We start from the raw sequence: 22,625 nt of genomic DNA, 5'->3' as shown, positions 1-22,625 counted from the left end.
TTACAATTATTTTAAAAGGCACTATATGATTGCCTGAGCACCGCCCCAGGTGTTCTCAGTGATAATGAATGGATAAACATATCATCCAATGTCAGGGAGCAGTTGTGACATTTTAAAAGTATCTTCCGTTCAACTCTTCTAATTTCCATGTATGTTACACCCAAGGTTGCAGGCCTGTGTTTTTACTAAAGAGCTGAATGAATCCCAGTCAGTGCAGGATTTACTTGTCTGCTCAAGTGAAAACGTTTTGAATGTAGTGAAATGGCACGGTCCTTTCTTGGTCTTTGCAAACCATGTGATGTCAATTCTAATGAATGAACTGGAAAAATTATGCTTTTTCTTTTTATAATTTCAGGGAATTGGTTCCCAGTCTACCTCTTCTTTTCCTTGAATTTTCATCTTCTGTCCTGAGGGGTGTGCAGACTTCTGTAAATTCAAACAGATATGCAGACAGGACATCACAAGCACTCCTACCCTCCACTGCAAGCACTTCGACGTGACCCTGGACAACTAGAATGAACAGTCTGACCAGGTTGCAAACAACATTCCCCTTAAGTTTGGGAACTGAGGCTAGGAGATCCCCATGCTTACTAGGAGCCTTGAGCCCTGCTTGCTCTTAAAAAGTTGTCTGCCAACAACGGAATCTCATTTTCCACACAGTTGTTTCTGATTGATCTTCAAATGGAATGCCTCTGAACACTTTAATTTTTGTGCCTCTTGCCCCTTCCTTCACTGCCCCCCCACTTTGATTTCTCAAGTAGATAATGATTCTATTCATAGATACTTAAAAGCAAGAAAGGAATTCACCACTTAAAGGAACACTTGGTAATACAAATAATCTTTATTTAGTCATTTTGCAATTTGCTAGCCTCAACATTTCTTAAAACAAAGCAAGCCTGTACCTTTCATAGCAAAGAACCAGATCCTAGCTAATGCTACCATTCCTGTTTTCTGGAAACACTCCGCGGGGTCTCTGCTGTATGTAGCCAAGCACATTTTCTGCAATTTTTAAAAAAAATTTTTAAGCTCCTGAAAGTATCTGGTTTAACAATTAAGGACTTTGGTTAACCAGATCTAAGCATCTAATAAAGTATGGTAGGAACAAATACCTGAAAGTCAAGACAGGCTATAGAATGACAGTAAAACTTGTGAAACCATCCCTTATGTGTCTGCTTCTTAAAGCCTTAGCTCTTTCCTAATCAAGAGGCAATTTTCTATTGTTTCCTTGGCAAAGCATTACTTAAAGGGATTACCTGTGGTTCTACAGCAAGGTTCCTATTGGGGAGAGAGGCCAAAAGGGAGGGGGCTGCTTGATACAAAACTTGCTTCTCTAAAACCTAGAAGAAAAGCTAAACACAGTCTATGACTCTTTACATGATACCCAAATGCTATTACGGACATACTTCTGAAGTCTACCAAAACGCCACACTTGGCTCATAGGTATTCTTTGTCATGTCTGCCAAGGGCCCTGCCTTGCCCTAAAAACATCCAATCTCAAACCGCTTTTTTCTTTCCCAGGGATAACTTCTTTCTGCATACATTCTTTTGCTCTCAAAAAGTTTGCATAGTTCTTGAAAGTAATAGATTTAATCTGCCAGCACATTCGAAATTAACAGCATCAGCGGAAGTTTTTGTCTTATTATTGAATGTGGTAAATGTGCAGTTGTAGGAGGCTGAAAAGGGGAGGAGACACCAAAGGAAAACCTGGTTTGCTGTTTTAGCGACTCATTTGGGAAGTTATTTACATCTGTAGATAAGAGTGCAGAAGGCACAAAAACCAAATCAGAAAGAAATCAATTTTATACATTTATATATGTATAAAGGCGTGCGAACAGACACCTATCTACACAACTACGCATCAAAAGATGCTCTGAATCACTGGAACAACTGCTATCAGTCTCTTTAAAAATGACTATTTAGGAAAAAGAGATTGCATCTCTGGACTGTCATCCAAAGGGGGCAGACGGAATAAGAAGGATAAAAAGCCACGTGGCATTTGTTGTCTAAAACCAGCATAAGTTTTCAGGTTATCAGCCTAGTTCTAGAACTTATGCAAAAACCTAAAGTCGATTTCCTTATTATATTCCAACTGATATTATCACTGAAATTGTTGCTATGTCACTCCTGTCATGAAAACCATGTCTTCTTATGTAAGAGCTAAAACCCAATACAGATTGAATGTGTGTGTGTAGGAATGAAATTTGGATTTCACATGAATTTAATGATTTTATGACCTTCTTCCCAGGAGGTCAAGTTATTTCTTATTCTTCATTTGAGCAGTTTGCCCTCACTCATCACTCTCCTAGGGGCCAGGCTAACTGAGGAAGGCTGAGGTGTAGAGGTATTATTTTGCATATACTGCCTATATAAGCACCACATTATAGACAGAAATTATCTTTACTTTCCAACTTTGCATAAAAGAATAAGCCATTAAGTTAATACCATATAGAAAATACTGCTTGTCAGGCAAAGAAATGTACACTGCTTTCCAGAAAACTGGGACATTACATTGCCAATGCCTGCATGAATAATACATGGGTTAATTCAGAAAAACACCGTTTCATTATTTTGAAATGAATAAATTACGGACTTAGAAGGATGACTAAATTTTCTCTTCCATCTTACTTTTGCTTAGTGCTCTACTTTAAAAATGAATATGAAAAAACCATTTTATCCACATAAATAAAACAAGCTAGTGCCTCAAAAAGTATTTTTTTCTGACTTTAGACTTCTTGATCCCACAAAATGAAGACACTGCATTTTCTTTTTTCTCTTGATCGTATTACCTCCAGAAATTAAGACGCAATGTAAAAGGTCTTCAAATTATACATTTGAGAAAGGTGAGCCTACCTTTTATTGTCTTGTGATTCTGCAATTCAGTCTAACTAGAAAAGCCCTTTTTGCACACTGACATTCTGTGTTTTAGCCTCAATGCCTGATAAAACATGTTCAAAGGAATAAATAAAAAGAATATAATTCTCACGTATGATGACTCAAATTTCTTTCATTTTGTTTTGGAGATTTTGGTTTACTCTGAAGGCCTGTTAAAAATCAATTCCATTTGGGAACTGATGGAAGCATGGAAGAGAGAAAGCAATGCACCAGTAATAAGAAATTAATTTGGAGTTAAAATAAGTAAAACATTCCCATGCAGTGCATTTAGGCTGAGCATAAAGTGACAGCCAGCAGATTATTCTACCGATTTCTAATGCTGGAAATTCGGGTGGCATTTACTAGCATAACCTTTCAACTCTGAGCACATCAATAGAGGCCGACAGTGGCTTGAAATATGATTCCTTGCAGATAGCATATCCTCATTCATCTGACTGTGCTGCTCTGTGCTCCATTGCACAAACAGCGTCTCACCCACTTCTGAGAGGACACTAATAAAAAAGGCATCAATTTTCAGCTCTAGTACTACTGTGATCTCTTTATATGTTCGACATCCAACATTAAATTAAAATGCTGTTATAAATCCTACTTTCTGAATCTGGAATGAGTGTTGGGTTTTTGTCGCATGAGACTGCAGCAAATCTTGTCAAAAGCAAGGAAGCACGTCTTGTTCACTCAGAATTAATGTTGTGGATGAAAGAAGGAGGTAAAAGGGGTTGAATACGGTGAACTGAGGGTGTCAGAGCTGGTGGGGACTGCAGCTTCAGGGTGCCAACCCGGGCAGGGTATTTGCCGCTTTCAAGAAATGGCTAGTCGAGAATTGTAATGATCAAGGATGAGCTGTGTGGCAGGAAGATTACTGATAAATAAATAGACAGGCACACATCCACATCCACATATACCAACAGAAATATTTTAAGCATAAAAAAATTGTCAATTATTCCTCCCTGGCAGAAACATATTTTCCAAACACCAGTGGTCCTGATGAAGTCTCGTGGATTCCATCAGATTTCTGCCACAGAGGCTGCCACGACGATTCAAAGCTCAGCAGCCCACTGTGACGTGCTCTCTGGGGCTTATGTCAGTATTAAATAATTTTAAAGTTACAAGAGAAAGACCTAGAATTACTGGAAGGTGAGGGAACAACATTATTAGAAACTAAGTGGTATGGAGTCAAACAGTTTCAGAAGCTTTCTGTGTAAAGATGGTAGGCGAGGAATAAAAAAATCCCTTGCAAGAACAAGGCAGGAAGAAACCGGCTAGCTTTTCCCATTTTGCTAAGGACGGGAACATACTATAGAAGAACAGGAGGGAATTTTTCTACTCTTTCTGATAAAAAGATCCCCGCTAATATAGGTTATCACCTAGAACTCTGTAAACTAAATAGTAATGAGGGTTTCCACAAAGATCCAGTGTGCAGAGCTGCCGCGTTCTTCAGCCTGGCTCGTTCATAATTATGGATGAAATAAAGAGGCGTGTTTGCCTATTTGGGAGGGTGGGGTGGAAGGAATAGGGGAAAGAGCGAGCAGTTCAATATCTGGATCGAACAGAGGAACTTTTTCCCCCAAGGATCCTGCCGGGAGGAACCTTGACATGCACAAAGTCAGAACGTAGACAAAGGTGTCCTGGTGAGAACGATAAGGTCACCCGTGGGATTGCTGAGATTATCTCTGTCAAGCATTCGGACAGCACGCAGTCAAATGATGCATCATGCAGTCATTTTCGAGGGGGGGTGGAAATCAATTTCTTCACCAGGTCGCTATTTGCTTTTCAAAGTGCCCTTGTAGGCCTTCACCACCAAGCATTTATCAATTTAAATGCTGTAAATTGATAATGTGCCACTGTGCCTTGTCCTGTTTCTGAATTATTTTGATACTTATTTTTTCTCAATAGTCTCTAAACCTTCAGAGCTTCCACATTCAAAAGGGCATTTTTCTTTGCTACACAAGAAGTGGTGAACTGTTTACGACTAGCACAGGAGAAAAATGCAGACTTGCTGAGGTTAAAAACCAACAATAACGACAAAACACAAGCTGCAGAAAATGGTACATTTTTCTTTTTTTAAAAAATTAAGGTATGCCTACTTGACTGACTTTAAAAGGGGGGGCACCAAGCAATATTTGGAGAGCTGTGTGTATTCGTTTATTAAAGGAACCTCTGTTATCCTAGTGTTGCATCAATTTCATACACCAACTGAAGAAATGCTAACACTTGGCTCCATTATTATAAGCCCGCTGCCGTGTTGAAATAATACCTGTTTTGTCTTTATACTCTAGCTATATAGGATGTGATGATGCCAAACAAGAGTAATAACTTGTAAGCTAATGTCTTCTTTTTTTTTACCCTGCTAAATATCTATATCTATATCTATATATATATCTTTTACAAGCATGGAAGCAAAGAGCATTGACCACATACTAACCTCAACTTGATTTGCACTGAAAAACATAGAATGGGAGAGTTGAGGCCTGCACTATGGAAGAGCAAAAGAAAGACATGGCAGTTGCAAAGCATCTTTAACCTCTAGTGATTTATTGGCCCTCAGCCAAGTTATCAGGGGAATCTAATTCTTCTTTATTATTCAAATAAACCACATTTGGCACCATGGTTCCCTTTCAGAATAGCTTCACAAATAGACTGAGCTCTGTCATTTATTTGACCTTGTACTTTTGTGCTGTAGCTGTAATTTTATTTGCCATTCTATATAACAAATGCAGAGAAACCTAAAATATGGAGATGAACAACAGGATGGGGAAAGGAGTTTATGGTAAATATATCTGGATGGCTTTAAAAAAAAGACAAAATTTAAAATGACCATCTACCCCTTTTTGCCTTCACCTCTATTAGCTCTTATAGCTGCAGCCACCCTACCCCTTTCAGCAAGCTGCCTTGAACCAAGCCAATGTGTAACCTTGTAGATAGCATATCTACAAGGTAGACAGCTACCTTCCAGCTGGCTTACAATGGCAAGGAGGTATCTTCTAGCAGGATGGGGACTTCCTGAGAAGAAAGAAGTGACTCATATGCAAGCTGGGCACTGGAGGCCATGGGGGGTAATTAGTGTATATCTCAAGAGAGGGCTTAATTGGCTCTAGGGTATTTCCTCATGGTATCACAATGTAAAAATCTGTTAATTTCCCAGTCTGCTCTAGGACCCATTATGTTTTAAACAGAACTCTATGTTAACTTGAGAACAGTTTGCTGGCATAGATGTGCATCAGAATCATCATCTCTCCCTCCAATTTCAAGATAAAATGTTTTCAGAAGAGAAAGGGTCCATTTATATCCTCTGGTTAACTGAGACCCATGTCCTCTGCCTCTGGCAAATAAAATGTTGAATTTCTCATCAGCATTTAAAAGAAAATGCAGGATTTGAGTATGGATTAGGGAAAGCTGATTCAAAAGCACATAAACCATCAAACTAGTCAATGCTATTGTAAGTCATCATTGTCAAAATGATCTTTGGCATACCAACATCTGAGAGAAGAATCTTCTGCCGGCTTATGCGATTGGCGATCTGTGTGTTCATGGGTCATTATAGCCTTGTTCTGAAATGTGGACTCCAATGGAAGCAAATCGATATGTCATAATCCATATGTTAGCCTCCACAGAAATTGTATGAGAGTTATTTTAATATTTCAGTCCCAGAAGAACTTTCCTTTCCTTATGAAGTGATACTTCCTTATTTTTATTTATTTATTTTTTTCAACGCACCCTCTAGCTGGGCTCAAGCCCTGAATCACATGAGCATGTTGGGACAATGGCTGCCCTTTGAAGCACTGGGCTTGGCGGTTTACCAAGAACAAGTGTATTTACTGTTTTCTCATACCATTGAGTAACCCACTGTCCAGAACATTCTGTGTTGAACATTAAAAATGCTCAGCATCAGTTGGATAAAGTATTGGATTTAGAAAATGTCTACTGTAAGAAACTGGGTGTCAGGTGATATAAAAACTACAACTACCATGCTGGGTATCTAGTTGTTAAAAACAGGGTATACGCTGTTAGAACATAATTGACTCTTACTGGAATACTGGGAAGTTGGTTGTTAAAACACTGGCCATCACTGAGAGAAGCCCAGGCATTCTGAACATTGTGCAACTGTTATTTTTTTTTTAACTTTTTATTTTATATTGGAGTATAGCTGATTAACAATGTTGTGATAGTTTCAGGTACACAGCAAAGCGATTCAGCCATACATTCCTTATTTTTGATGGTTGTCTGTGTTCCTCTTTTTGCTTTGGTTGCCAGGAAGCTCATAGGGAATTTTGACACTTTATCAGACCATTTATATCCCTTCTTATAAGCCTTTATTGTGTTCTCCTACTATGTGGTAACCTACTTTTATCTTTTTTTCCCTTAGACCCTAGTTCTATTTTGCCATTACTTTTTATTGTATATGTTTATGTAAGCTATTTCCTTTTTGGAAAGAGGAGGCTATAAACCAACAAATAAATATTTCTGTAAGCTTTAAATCCTCTATGGAAGTAGAAATGCTTTTTATTTACCATATAAAGTCTCTTTTGGATTCTTTGGTGATTGAGCCCCTTAACACATTGGAAGAGGTTTCATAAAAGCTGGCTACCCATCATGCCGCATTTTCAGTATTAGGGAAACCACTCTGTTTTCTTTGTTCATTTTTACTTTTGCCTATTCCATTTTAAGTAAAGAGCAGAGTTGTCTTTAGCAGCTCTGGACACCATCACCAGATATAAGAAGTCATTTAATCTCCATGCAAACCAAACTCAGCAACGATATTTGGGTTTCTTGCTTTAAGATAAGGCCTCATAATGAGTACCTAGGAGTCATTTGCACCCAGGGATGCAAGTCAACACTGCATTTTTCTACAACCTGAAACCATATCTTGGGTGTTAAATGATTATGCCTGGCAAAGTCAAAGGGCTGCTGAAGGTGTATCATCATAGAACGCTTCATTCCTATCATCATGACAATATGAAAATATCTTAGAGACAATAAGTGGCAAGCACACATCCTAGACACCCGGAGTTCCACCCAGTAAAAACCTGCTCTGGCTGTCTCTATATTCATGCTGCACAACTGAGCTGGGTAGAAGTTTCTCTACTTAGGTTTCTCATGAGCCAAAAAAGACTCCTAATTCTTTCTTGAGAACATAAGCCGTTTCAAAGCCACCACATTTATTTACACGTTGAAAGAAAATAAAACTGAGAAAGATACATCTTGAGAGTTACAAATGCAGACGCGGCTATGCGCTAACAAAATGACACGTTCGCAATATTCTTCAACAATTTCACTGGATACGATGATACAATTACACATTTTCTTGATTTAATGGCACTGTTTAAAAAGGTAAGAAGGGACAATAACTATATAGATTGCTTGTCACTGTCTAGAATTTGATGGAAGAACCACTGAGTCAGAGTTGTAGGACAAAAGCAGAGTGTTTGGTTTGCACTTAATTAAGGATGTGTGTGTGTGTGTGTGTGTGTGTGTGTGTAAAAGATTAAGGAGGTACTTAATTGAATAACTTTGAGTACATTTACACTGTATGTCACCAGTGAGCAGCCCATACCCCATAACTGAAAGAGGGCACTGAAGAAACTTGGGAAGAGTTATGTCTCAGGACCCCCAACTACCTTTTTAGAACTTAGAACATTAATTGGGTTGGAAAACCTTTCCCAAAGTTTTAGCATAGATTTTCCCCCTCATTCTTTAGGCATTTCAAAACACACCATGCCCTATCAAATTATTTCCATGTTAACCCAGAACTATTTCTAAATTTGTTTTGAACTCCAAATACACTCATTGGTGTATGCAAAAATCACTTTGTAGTGATTCACCCTTCATCATTTCAGTTGCATAACGCCTTCAGATGAAGACTTCTGTCCCGTACCACGTGGCCTCTACCTGCGCATTGGACCCTTTGGGCGACACTGGACACAACCTCCACAGAGGGCAACAGCCCATTGTGGCCAGCGTCTACCCCTGGGCGAGTCAAGACGCTGACTATTGATATGCACTTTACAACCCATCCCATGCAAAGGTGGGGAAGGACTGCACGGAAGTTGCCAGCTACTGTACCATGTCTACACAGCTGCTTTATTCTACGGAGACCTCAATGATTTGCCTCAGATTTTAGGAAAAGACTGACTTGACGCCACAGTAGAGAAGCAGTGGAATCTATTGCTTTTAAGGAGAAACCAGCACAGGGTTAAAGCCAAATTTTTCTTGAACAGATGATATTTCAGATGGCCACACTATTCCAGATGCATCAATTTCCTTGAAAATCCAATCCATATATGTGCATATGCTGTGCTGGCAGGAGGACTGACTGAAATGGCCAAGACCCAAGAGCTAATATTCTTTTGGCCAGAATAATGCAATTATTATTTTCCTAGCTATCACTCTAAGCATACAGAGCCATCTGTTATGCAAAGCAAACGTACACATCTCAATTACAGAGAATGCAGTTGCCTTGACAGAATCTGCATTACACCACTAACCAGGGCTGTAAAATGTGTTTTGAGCGAGTACATAATGGATGCTTTTCGGGAGTTCCCTAATTAGCATTTACCTGCTTAAACTAATTATTCATCCTTCTTCTTCACTGGCTTATTAAACTTTGTTGGATAGTCTGCACAAAACAGATGAATACGGGCATTGCAGAACAACAAACAGTGGGGTTTCCAGTTCTGTACAGCATTAATATGGTGGCGCCCCAATTTCAACACTGGAGATTCTCAATTCTAGGTCCCAAACAGATTAAGACAAGGCTTACAGTCTATTAAAAGCCATTAGAAAACCAGAGATTTCAACAAGACGCAAGAATACTAACATCGAGTTGACGGCAGCCCAGCTTCTATCATTTGGTTTGCTCAAGTTTACGTAAAATAGAATTGCTAGATACACTACAGCCAATAGCTTGCATGTCCTTAAAGGAAGAGTTAATGGCCCCCTGCTTGGATTCTCAAAAGCAAATAATTAAATTTGGCAGTGTTTCTCCTCCTCCCCCAACCCTCCTCAAATGCCAGATATGTCTCTCTATTATTTCCCAATGTCTTTCTTGATTTAGCTATTACCCAGCAAAATCACTAACGGCCAAAATGTTCCAACCATGCTGGCTGCCTCCTTAGAGCAGTGCCAACTCTCAGAAGCCGTGAGTTTAGGGTGAGTCCTGCCTAAGAGGAGAGAGACAAATCTTATCTCCATCTTTAGCTCAAAGGGGAAACTGAATGAGAAGTAGATTATCCAGCTTGGCAGATCATCACATACATACAAAATCCCTCCCACCGAGGCTGTGTTTTTCTCGTGCCAAACCACCAGATGAAAAGGGTCAAGCTCAGCCAATCACCTGTGTGGGCACACATACCCAGATGTTTAGCATTTTTATGGAGAAAACATCTGGATAATTAGTGGAACTGCAAACTTTTCTTCAGGGTATTTTGGCATTCCGTAGCTGCAGCCTGTGTCTGGGAATCCAACGAAAGTCAAATTTTTGTGTTCCAGGGGAATCTCAAGAACTGACATCTAGGATTTTTTCCCTTGCCCCATCTGCCTCCATCTTCTTTTCTTTTCACCTCTGACAGACACATGTAGGTAATTAAACCGCAAATAATGAAAGATTATCCTATTTTATGAAATTGTCTTTCCCCATTAGGAAATATTTGCAAAGGCAGCAAAATACGTCCTTGCAGGAACCCTCCCTGCAACACATTTTAATGGTCTCTTTCAGCATTTCTTGACTCCAAATGACTCCCTGTCATTGTGTCAGCTCCCAGGACAATGCAGGGTCCTCCATAAACATCCAGTAATAGGACACAAGGGAAGCACTATTAGTGTGTCCCTCTCCTACCGGGCACAGAGGTTTCAAAGTTCAAAACAACCAAGGGAAGAAACTTCATTTGTTCTCGATAAATTAATAATGATCCTTGGGGGGTGGGGAGGGGGACTAAAGTTTTGAGCACAGGTTGATTCTGAACATTCCGAACTGACATACAATTTTCTCACTGACTTCGTGATTAGAGTCAGGTAGAGCCATTTAAAGAATAAATTGCGTAATTCACGCTAAAGAGAGTATCTGCTGAAGAAGGAAAGACATGAGGCTGAAGGAGCCTTCACAACTGCTGTCAAGAATCAAATTGTCTTACTTACTTGCGAGAGGCCTAGGTAGATGGAGACTGTTTCAGAAATGTACAAAAATTTTCCTTCTTGATTTAGTGCAAATACAAAGCCATCCAGGGACTGCAGAAAAAAATAAATATATAAATAGGTTAATAAGTATATATCGTGGGGATTTAGTTAATAAGGCATCTGATGCAAAGTAACACATAACCAAATTTAAGACCACTTTTTCCTTCATGTTTAACACAATCCTAAGATCTTTACTGCATTACACATGAACAAATGAAAGGTCTGAATTAAGACCACAAGCTCTCCCTTATTCCAGGAACTTCCTTATGTCTCTGTCATTTTGATCAAGATGCATTACATTTATATATAAAATCAAGTCATGTTGATTTTATGAGATGTTGCCTTTATTTTTTTGGATTCAGTAGTTACTGAGATTAAATCAGCATGATTATTAAATAGCTGAACAGGAATGAAAATTGTCATGGAATAAGAGAAAAAAAAGAGTTCTTATACGAAGAGTGAGTAAAATCACCACTTGAGCTCCTATGGACATCAATAATTTGCTAATTAATAGAGGATTATTCTCTCCTCACTCCCAGTGCCTATTGTGTTAGAACAAATAGGGCAAGTCAATATATTATGGGTGAATGTTTACAGGCTAAAGCCTTACAAACTGTGATCCTTGTTTTGCAAAACTCTGTATTAAAGTTTTATTTGATAGATCTAGTTTCTACTACAACTCCTGAAGTGGAAAGAAAAGAAGAAGAGGGGGTGGGGGAGGAGGACGAAGGATGCTGCACATCATCTGTAACTCCTGAAACTTTAGTCCACTTTTCAAAGGGAGGGCTTCATTTTCAGTTTGATGAATGGTGTAAATCATCATGGACTCCAACTGCAAGATACCACTCAAATTGAGAATAGATTTGTTTTGAAATTCTTGCAATCCAAGTGCATTTTATATGTTCCATCATCCTCCTGTCTTGTGTTTTGCTTTATTTATTTATTTTTAACCAGGTAGGTTGCACAAGTATTGCTTGCCCCAAAAAAGAAGTTTTAAAGATTAGTGGTATTTACAAAGGAATTTGAAAATACAGGGAATCCTCACTGGGAACAAGGCATGGGGCAACATTAAACTAATGTCATAATTTTTAAATATAGAAAGGTGGAAGAAGCATGTAAAATTCAGGTAGAAAAATACACTGCCTCAAATCTCAGGAATAATTTCAGCCTCTTAAAATACTGAACTTTTTCAGAGTTATATATGTATAACATACATATATATGCATTTAATATATATGTATATATTAAATACATGTATTTATATATATGTATGTATCGCTATGGGAATATGTGTTTGTGTGCGTGTGCATGAAATTTGGATTCCATGCTTCCTGATCTATTTTCACAGCCCCACTGGTCAGAAACTATGGGTAGCACCCAACCACCTCCTCTGATTTAGTGGCTTCTGAAAACAATTCAAAAGTCACATTGTATTGCCCCACATAAAAGCAAATTACACGATAGACAAGGTTTTGGTCAAGACAGTACAACAATAAGAGCTTACATTTATTATGCGCTAAGCAGTTTGCGTGTATTGTCTCTTTTAATTTTCACAAGCACCATTTGAGGTAATTATATTATTATCCACATTTTACATACAAGGAAATTGAGGCTTAGCGAAGTTAGGCAATATGCCTGACCCTAGCAAGTGATGAAGTTACGATTCAAACTCATGAATGAGACAGTCAGACTCATTCACTATACTGCCTTGCCTTCCACTAAAAATAAAGATTCTCTACTTGATACGAGTACATTAATGAAAAGATAAATCGGATAGCATTTCTGAAGTTAAAATATTTGTATTAAGAGGCAGCCTATAACTTCTTAAAAATCATCCCTTGTTTTTGAATGATTCGTTCCAATGATAGAATCCTACCATTAGGAGACAAATGAGAAATGGGATGACAAGAGAGTTCATAAGTCACTTCCACAAGAGGTCACCTGGTTACCTTTGCTCTGTAATATCTCCCTGGAAGCATCTAGAGGACAGGGAGCGAAACACTGTCTAAGAGAACTGCACTCAATGTCTTTGACAAAACTGTCAAACCCTCTGGAGCCTTGTGAGAGCCAAACTTTCAAGCTTCAGGTGTGGTGCAATGGAAGCTTACTCGGAACCAAAAGTGCAAAAGGATAGAAGTTTCCTTTGCAGAAGTTTGGGAAGCATCTCATTTCAACATGTCTTCACCTCCAGCAAGACATCTCCTAAGGATGACTCATGAGGATTAAGACTCCCTCTTTTGACCTTCCCCAGGGGAGAGAAGGGCCTGGTTAGGTTTTCCATTCAACCTAAGAGCCATGGTCTGGTATATAATCACAGAGAGCTGTGTAAGCCATCTTCCCAAACCCTAAAATGCCACTATCAGATTAGAGGGACACACAGAGAGAGATCACAAGGGAACTTCTATGAGGACAAGTGACAATCAGAAAGCTAAATGAGAGCAGAAGAAAGGATTAATGGAGATGGCACAGAGATGACCCCCTGTAGTCTAAACTCTCATTTTTCAAGTGAGGAAATGTCAGCACAGAGAGGCTAAGTGGCTGGGTAAGACCATACAGCCAGCTAGTGGCAGAGCCAGGATTAAATATGCCGCCTCCCATAGTATTATTAAAGCACTGATGACGTTGTATCATCCTGGTCGGCTTATTCAATTCCCAAGGAGACTGAATTTCTCTACAGCGAGGCAATGTCTTCTTTATCTTTAGCCGACACTTAACAATTGTTCAACTAAGACTTAGTAAATCCAATTCTACCTCCAAGCCCAAAGCTCCTTCCCTCACATCACACGTGCTAGAATTGAGTAAGAGAAATGGTAATTATTTCCTCCAAGAGTTCTGTTTATGGAGCTATTAGATTATTTGCAGATTCTGATGCCACAGATGTCTAACATAGTCTGGGATAGCTCCTGACGTTTGGAAGATCAGAGTTAGACTGGATCCTTTCATAGTCTTCCAAAATACCCAGTGCTATTCATTTGCCACTGAAACACATCCTTTACTTTCTCACTGAAAGGGATTATGATTTTTTTTTGAAAGTAGGTTCATATCTCATGTATTTACTAAAATACTAGAGGAAGTTTGGGCACCATAGCAGGGAAGAGGAGTATCTGGAGGCTAAACATCTGATACTATTAAGCAGTGGCAATCTAAGAGCTGGCCAGTTTTGTTTGGCAAAAACAGAAGCTTCGACACATGCTCCAATTTCCTGGTGAGATTAAAATGAGGCTCTGTCTACATGACTCAAAACATCCAGTCAATTCAATTAAAAATAGCCAGTTTGGTGGGGGGAAGAAACAACTAGTCAGGTTAGTTGTTTGTCATTGCAAAGATAAACAAAACAAGTTAGTTAACCATATTGTTCACTTTTATGCTTATCATTTCAGTCAATTATATCTATAGTATGAGATGAAGATCAATAACTCAGTTATAATTACATTTCAAATAAAGAATGAATATGAAACCAGGTCTCCAGCAGGTTGGCAAGGTCGCTCTTCGCGTAGCCATTACCTTCTGATTCAGGGTCATCCCTGTCTATAGTTAGCTGTATTTTGCCGCTTAGAAAATTTTTAAGAGTGGCATCAATATTGGTTTAATGTGGGTGTCTTAATTTTAAAAGGTGGGAGGAGGAAGGAAACATTCAATTAGTTAGTCTTGGGAACCAAATACGATTAATCTTAAAGTTTGGTGGAAATTTAAAAAATTTTGAGTCAAGAAACTGCTATATACTGAGCTGTTTCAATCACTGCAGGCTACCTTTTAATTTTTTTTTTTTTTAAAACTGCCCACTGTTTTCAACAGGCGCCAATTAAGATTCTGGGGTCAAAGGGTTAATTACATCTTCTTACTCAGTATGTAGAATTTTCTGATTATTAACTAAGGTTGGATTAAGATGAAAAAGAATCTACACAAATGTTAATGCTAGTCCCTCCTTGAGAAGATTTATTATAAAGCCACGCTGAAATCTATCTGCTTTCCTCAAAGCAGATGGAGAAAAAAATCTTAGAAGAAACAGTAAAACAGACATTTTCAAGGCATGCGAATGTCTGATTCATCAAGACAGTGTTCTTATTACTAAAACCAGTTCTTAGCCATCTCGACAGGGCTGTTGGGAGATTTTCTTTGTCACAACCCAGTAAGTCTACGAGGTATGTGTGCAGCAATAAGGCTTGGATACAGAAGTCAGGAGCTATAACATCTCTGAATAATAATGCCCGTAATTATAATTTATATCCCCTGACATCAGTGTAACACATAAACTGTAAGGCACAGTTTCTTAACCCCAAAAGCTGAGTGCCTCTAACAGTATTTGTCAAATAATGAGGCTATTTCTTTCCAGGGTACGAAACTAACTATAGCTTCATGATTGAAGGTATACTAATGTTTAATGCATTGTGCTAAATGGATTTCTAGTCGTCAAAGTTGTTTTATCTCTGCTTTCTTTTTTTTTCCTGCATATTTCACTGTAGCCAAATTTCAGAGTGAAATCTTACTATCGTGCCCTTATAGAGACAATTCTCATGTGTAGGACTACTCTGAAATTAGTGGGTTTTTTCTACTACATTCCAATGTAGAAGAGGAAAAAAGAAATCACCCCAAACTCTTTTCCTATGACCTAACTCCAGTTAGAGTGAAGAATTACCAGTAGGCTAGGTTATTTTAATGACAGATTATTTTAAACTAAGCCTTCACCATCTGTTCCACCCCCTAATTATGAATGCAAAAAGAACATATTTCACAATTACATCAGTAAAAAAGTAAGATATACGTGATTTAAATGCAAGTGTGTGCTCCGTGTCCTATGCACTATGCATCTGTGATGTTCTTCTACTTCAGGCTTAGGTTATGGAGAAAATACCCACCCGTGATAAAGTACAGTCTCTGACACACTCAACGTTCCCTCCAAACCTAGCGTTTTTCATTGTCATGACATAATTCTGTTAGGACAAGAGCAGAACATGAATTTGAGCACAATGCTTGCCAGCCATTAGATACGGGCACTTTATAACTGCTACAGTGGCTTTGCTGTTAACAAGGAGAGGCTGTGTGAGGAAATCCTTTCTGCAACCTGAGCAATGGGTGAGCATCATGAATACGTGAGCCTGCCCTTGAACCACGTATCTCCACCATCATGAAAGAGTGAAGAAGCCAAGCGCAAAAGAAGCACGGTCTGGAGAGTGAGGATGGGGCTCCAATACTTATCTTTCCACTCTGTTTTGGCAGCAGATAAAAGAGTTAGGAAAAAGCGTTTCTTACATTTTTTGGCCTTTCGATACAATAACACTTTGATCGAGCTCATTAAAATGCCATGTTGCCCTCTGATTGCACTCAGGAGGTGATGCTGTACTGCTCACGCACACACATGTGGACTCCCGGCAACCTGGAGGAGAGCCTGGGATGATGCCCAGAAGTGCCCACGTGTATCTGTTTATGGGGAAGAAAAAGTTTCCCAAATTTTGCCTTTGCAATCTGAGTTTTAACCATCAAGCACTGTGTAGAAACAAAAGCCTTATTCTTAGAAAGCATCTAAGTCAAGCATATTTTCTCAAAGTGGAGAAAAGCACACATCAATGGTTGGGCTTTTATTTAACTCTCAGAAATCTCTCAGAGCTTTCTGGCTCCTGTGTCTTTTCTTTAGTCCCCTCACTGGCAATGAGTCAATAACATGAAGGATGATAGAACAGGTTCATATGATTATCACATACCCAAAGCTACATGTTCCCCAATCACAATGCTAAATTGGATTAATTCGGTCAAAACTATTTTCCCTTTAAAAAAGAATTCCAGAACAACAAACCTTGACACTGCAAGACACCTCTCCTAAGAGTTTCCTAAAACACATAACTCCATACATCTTAGGTGAGAAAACAGTGCAGAGAGACACAGATGGCCTCTCTTCAGGTCTTAGAGGAGAGGTACCAGAATAAAAGGGGAGATGTTGAGCTAGTGAAATGTTACAACATGAAAAGAACAAAGACATCTGCTTTCTGAGCAAGGAGATCAGGTTTTGCTTCTGCTCATTAAAATTCCATTTCGTGGAAGCTGTGTATCAAAGTGCTGACCTTTTTTCTCTGGGATGCTAGTTCAAGCCGTACATCCAGCCTTGAGGAAGGTGGATTTCTTGATTTGAACATCCATCCAAATGGACAACAGGCTCTGGTATAAAGACAGGGTGCGGCATTTGGTAGAACCACACGTGTCTGTGTCTCTGAGCCACAGGGGGCAACACGCAGACCCCACATTATCTGCGGCTTGTCCCAGGGGACTGGGACTCCACCTGAGGCAGAACTGACCATGTGCTCCTGCTGCCTCAAGAAGAGGATCCCCACTAGCTATCCTAAGGCACAAATATCCACTGCAACGTTAAAACGTCTCCTTTTTGTGTATGTGGTATATTAATTTATTGAAACATAGGCTTTTCAGAATCCAGGAGCGAATTCCTTATTGTGCGTCCTTCTCTTTGAATTCAGAATTCTCTTTCAAGTTAAAGGCGGAATTCCCAGGTCGGCAGGAGTAATATAAGCACTATGTCGTATTGGTCCTGAAAGGCCTAAAAATGGCACTGCTTTGCTTTGGCTACGCATGGAGCTTGGTTCCAGGTGTCTTTCAAATTGTCTGAGTTATACAAAACAACGCACAAAAAAGAACAGATACTAATAATTGTTGGCATCCTGTGGATAACAGATGACTGTAAAATAGGGAATGGTCATAATACATACACACATATATAGATATACATATAATATATATCAAATATACTATGATATATCATATATAATATATATGATCATAGCATATTATATTATATGATGTCTTAAACAATGCTCAGTTCACTCAAATATTCACCAAAGAGGAGAGGGAAGGGAAGGAAACTAATATTTGTTAGGGAAATTATTTAGCCCAAATGTGAGCTAGGTATTATTTAATCCTACGTTACAGATAAGGAAACTGAGGCTCAGAGAAATTAAATACATCGCCCAATGTCACACATCAATACGTGGTAGATGTAAGAAAGAAGGAACTTCCTTTTCCTCCTGCTACTGGGACTACCAGCTGGGGACTTCAGTTGTTTCACACCCCATCACAGCTGCTAGGAATCTATGCTTCCTCCAGCATTTCTTTCCACATAAGTGAGTCTCACACTCCTCTTTTTGCAGTGTGATGCATTCAGAAAACACCTGTTGCACCAGGCCTTCCTATGCACCAGGCTTGTACTAGCTGAACGAAGACCAACTCATGAGTTATGTTCTTAAAGAAAATTCATCTGTGGGATCCAAGACTAAGAAAACGAGTAAAGTTGGAAATTAACTTTATAAAACAAAAAGCAGCAAGGCAAAGGCAGCTTAGGACACCCACCCTCCATACCTGGTGGGTGCTCTTGTCTGATATTACCAAGCTCCATACCTCTAATATGCTGTCTTTGGGTTGGAAAAGGCATGGATTAATGGAATTTGTACTTTTTAAGCTTTATTGAGATACAATTGACACATGAAATTGTAAAATATTTAAAGTATATATTGCGATGATTGGATATACATATACATTCCTCCCGTCTGGTTAATTAACACATCCATCACCTCACATATTTATCTTCCTGGAGTTTGTAAATGTCCAGTCAAGAGACTACAGCCCTCAAGGAAATTCTCATGCCTTAGAGGAAGAGGCTAATGCCTAGAATAGAGAAGGGACCCCAGTTAATACATAACTGCTAGGAGAACCACACCTCCCAACGGGTGACTGCCAGGACAAGACTTGAGAACACACACCAGCAGGCCATGGAGCTGGCCAGTGCACTAACCCCATTTCCTGTCCCAAAGTTTTTCATTTAGACTCAGGGTTTTTTCCTTTCTACACTATTTTATATAGAAGTTCATGTGAAAATAAGATTGATTTTGGAGAAATTTATTTTATAGTCATGTTTGCCTAAAAGTACATGCTCAGTGATACAAGATAGACCCATATTGCTGTTTCTGCTATGGCTGATTATGACATGAACCGGACTGTTTACTGGGCAGTGGGTAACTTTAAAGAACAGGATATTTAAAAGAAAATGATCAAATCTTTGTACATGTAGTTCTTTAGGTAAGGAGTTTGTGTCAGAGGTAGTAACAATGATTAGAGAACCCTGTAATGAATTTAGCATATTAAAAGACCATTTAGAGACCTTAGATATTAAACTGGTGCATTCACATGAGTCTCATTTCAGGAAACACTTACTGATATCTCTAGGGAAAGGGTATTAAAAACATTTGTATTGAAAAGAACTTAATTGTTACAAATAAAGTTGCCATGGACTAACTGAATTATGATTCCCCCCCACCCCCCCCACCCCACCCCTGCAAATTTATATGTTGAAGCCCTAAACCCCAATGTGACTATATTTGGGGACCAGGTTTTTAAGAGGTAATTAAGGTTAAATGAGGTCATATGGGTCCTAATCTGATAGGACTGGTGGCCTTATAAGAAGAGAAAGAGAGAGCAATCTCTCCACAGGCAAGCACCCAGAAAAGGCCATGAGAGCACACAGCCAGAAGGCGGCCATCAGCAAGCCAGGAGTAGAGTCCTCACCAGAATCCAACTGTGCTGGCACCTTGATCTTGGACCTTTAGACTCCAGGCTATGAGAAAATAAATTTCTGTTGTTTAAGCCACCAAGTCTATGGTATTTTGTTATGGTAGCCTGGACTAAGACAGTAGTTTGGAAATTCTGGTGGGGGAAAATGCTTGGGCCATGAAAACCTTCAGTGTTAACTTCAGGAAATCATTGTAACTAGATTCTCTGCTCTTTATGTATCATTCATGTAATTAATAATTAATTTTTACTAGACCCCCATTAAGCTATAAATATGATGGACTGCTAATAGCAGCATTCAGTCCCAGAAATCGACAATACTTATTAGGATTGTTTTTGAAATCGTTTTCAAGTAATTGCACCTATTCTGTAGCTTATATTTACAATATTGATATCTTTATATTGGTTTTCTGTACATTTCAAATGCTTAAAGGCTACATTGCTTCATTGCCTTAGCTCCATACAAAGCAAAGATGCATATTTATGTGAAAATCAATTACTCTGATGGAATTAGAAACCAGGTCCTGAATGATCTTGAGATAAACAGCTTGGTTTACCACCTGCTATGGCTCTCGACTGCTTTGCCGACCTTCTATTTTCATTTCACAGTTGGCCACTGAGTCTAGGTAAGAAAGAACGGCATACGTGCTTGTCCACAGAGGTCTCATCCTATTCAGGGGTCTAAAGAAATGCTTCTGCTTTTATCCCCACATGCCTATTGAACACAGGTGAAGCAAAAGGGATTGTGGACTTTTGTTGTTTGCTAACGTACTTGCATATCTCCAAAGCATAACAACCAATGTCATAAGAAATCTTCTTCAGAGAATCTCTAGATGATATCCTTCAAAGTAGAGCAATTGAGTGTGAAATTTGCTAGCACCAAATTTGCTAGGTGTATATTAAATGACAGTCCAAATTTATACCATTAAAAGCAATGGTACTTGGCTATATATCTTGGCTTCTGCTGTGGTTCAATTCAGGAACAGAATGAAAGGACTGGGCTAGACTATGAAGTTTCTGTTTGTGGGATAAAGACATTAGTAAAGAAGAAAATTAAATTCTGATATTTTCCACTGACTTTCTAAAGTGAAATTTTTTAATATGAAAAATGAGATTGGAGTTTTCTTCCTGCTCCTGATCTCCTTTGATGACTATCGTGACTGGAAGAGAATTCAGTGCCACCACTGAAGAGTTACTCGTTATTTTATTACTTGAATTTCCAGGATGAAAAGATGCTTTACCCAAAATCTAAGTGAGATTTAATAGGCATCATGGGACTGAAGTTGTCTATAGAGAAGTATAGCTAATGGAAATGCAAAGATAAAACCTAAAGTGCCTAGCTTGAATGTAAAATCAGACATGTTAAAGTGATTTGAAGAAGGTGAAGGATGTATCTAAACCATGGAAACAACTGGGCTTACCATCTCACGCCTTTCTGACCCACCTATGAGGCAGCAAAAATGACAGACCCAACTATTTTCTGTTTTTGCTATTTGACTAAGTCAAATAATCACTGTGAGTTTTTTCCTTTAAAATATGTTCCCAAATTTGTTTAAAAAATACTCAAAAATTGTAATTCTGTTTTGTCTTGAAGTTGGAGTTCTTGCTAGAGTAACGCATCATGGGTGTCAAAGGGCCAATCAGATGCAATACATGAACTGTCACTAAATGGTCAACTTTTCAGGAACAGATCTATTCTATAAATTTTGAGATGCCTGGATACTTGGTTACCCAGGTATCTCCAAAGGTGCTCACATATGGTCTTATAATTCCCAAACACAGATGGATCATTTCATGGAGCTAAAAATGCCACCATATAAATTTCCCTGGGCAGAAGGAAATGTAAAAAGTTTTGGCCCAGATATAATCTTCCCTTTCCCCCCTGTCCTGGAATGTTATCATCAACTAGGATCTTCCCCTTTCCTAGGTTCCTTAGTGAAGTTGGAGGCCGGTAACTGACATCCTAGACACCTGTCAAAGAGTGACAGACCTTTTGCTATTCTACTTTTTCCTAAGCAGCACACAGCACGTCCGTCTGCTAGGCAGGTCTAAGTGACTGTGCATTTTGTCTTGGGCTATTTGGCACGGGTGGCTACAGAACACCACATATCTACTTTAGCTCTAGAGGCTGTATCAACTAACACACCTGAGGAATCACTGGATAAAGTGTTTTCAGTGACTCAGGGCCATGTGCTTCACTGAAGTTATATAAGAGCCATAACATTACGCATCCTGCAGGGATTCACCGTAACGATAACTGTAACATAACTACAACATGCATGATCTATTCAAAGGCACTGATGTGCCAATTTGCAGCAATTCTAAAAGAAATTTGCAGTTGGTCATATTGATAATTCATTCACTAGAAACCTTGAATCAATAGTCTCAGTCTAATTCTAATGTGCACAATGATCCATTTACCCACACTTTTGACTTAAATAGCTAAAGACAGGTTAGAACAAAAATAATTTGAAAATGCATATATTCCACCATTCAATGCATTTGATGAATGACAGTCTACCTCTCAATGACTATTGGACTTATTAAAATTCTAGTTAATCTACAAAATTTCTAGTGGCCTCAACCATACAGCCCTTTAATACCTTCAGCCACAACCGTCACCTCCTACATAGTCATTCTCAACCTTCGATGTCAAAGACATCCAAATTGCCAGCAACAGTGGTAGGAAGGAACAATTCCAAGTCTGATTCTTCACTTGGCCCTCTGCCTGGTTTCTTTTAAGGGATGGGCAGGTGAACTAGTATTATTTTCATTACTAGGATGGTATTTTTCTTAGCTGTCTAGAATCCCAAGACTACAAGATGGTCCACTTCCCATTTAAGACATTTTCTACCTGTATCTACCACATTCCATCACATAAGCTTGCAGACTTAATTTTTTAATGGAGAACTTCCTAATAATTTTGAAAGAAAGATGAATCCCCATTACAACTCTCCTTAAACATAACTTAGAGTGTAAGTAAACACCAACCTCCTCAC

At 38.9% G+C, this 22,625-nt stretch overlaps 1 protein-coding gene across 8 annotated transcripts in view; it reads right to left on the bottom strand.

The window, feature by feature from the left end:
• The window catches only part of NPAS3 (neuronal PAS domain protein 3), an 862,041-nt gene that overhangs the window by 234,924 nt on the left and 604,492 nt on the right, over positions 1-22,625 (bottom strand). For all 8 annotated transcript variants that reach the window (XM_029239281.1, XM_029239282.1, XM_029239284.1 and 5 more), the window contains one exon: positions 11,023-11,112. In XM_029239281.1, coding sequence (XP_029095114.1) covers positions 11,023-11,112 — 90 coding nt within the window. The remainder of the gene's footprint in view (positions 1-11,022; positions 11,113-22,625) is intronic.

The sequence above is a fragment of the Monodon monoceros genome, unplaced genomic scaffold (genome assembly GCF_005190385.1).
Source record: "Monodon monoceros isolate NGI ecotype Baffin Bay Population unplaced genomic scaffold, NGI_Narwhal_1 Super_Scaffold_21, whole genome shotgun sequence".
Lineage (NCBI taxonomy): Eukaryota > Metazoa > Chordata > Mammalia > Artiodactyla > Monodontidae > Monodon > Monodon monoceros.
Note: the sequence above shows the minus strand (reverse complement) of the source record. Positions and strands in the feature narration are given on the sequence as shown.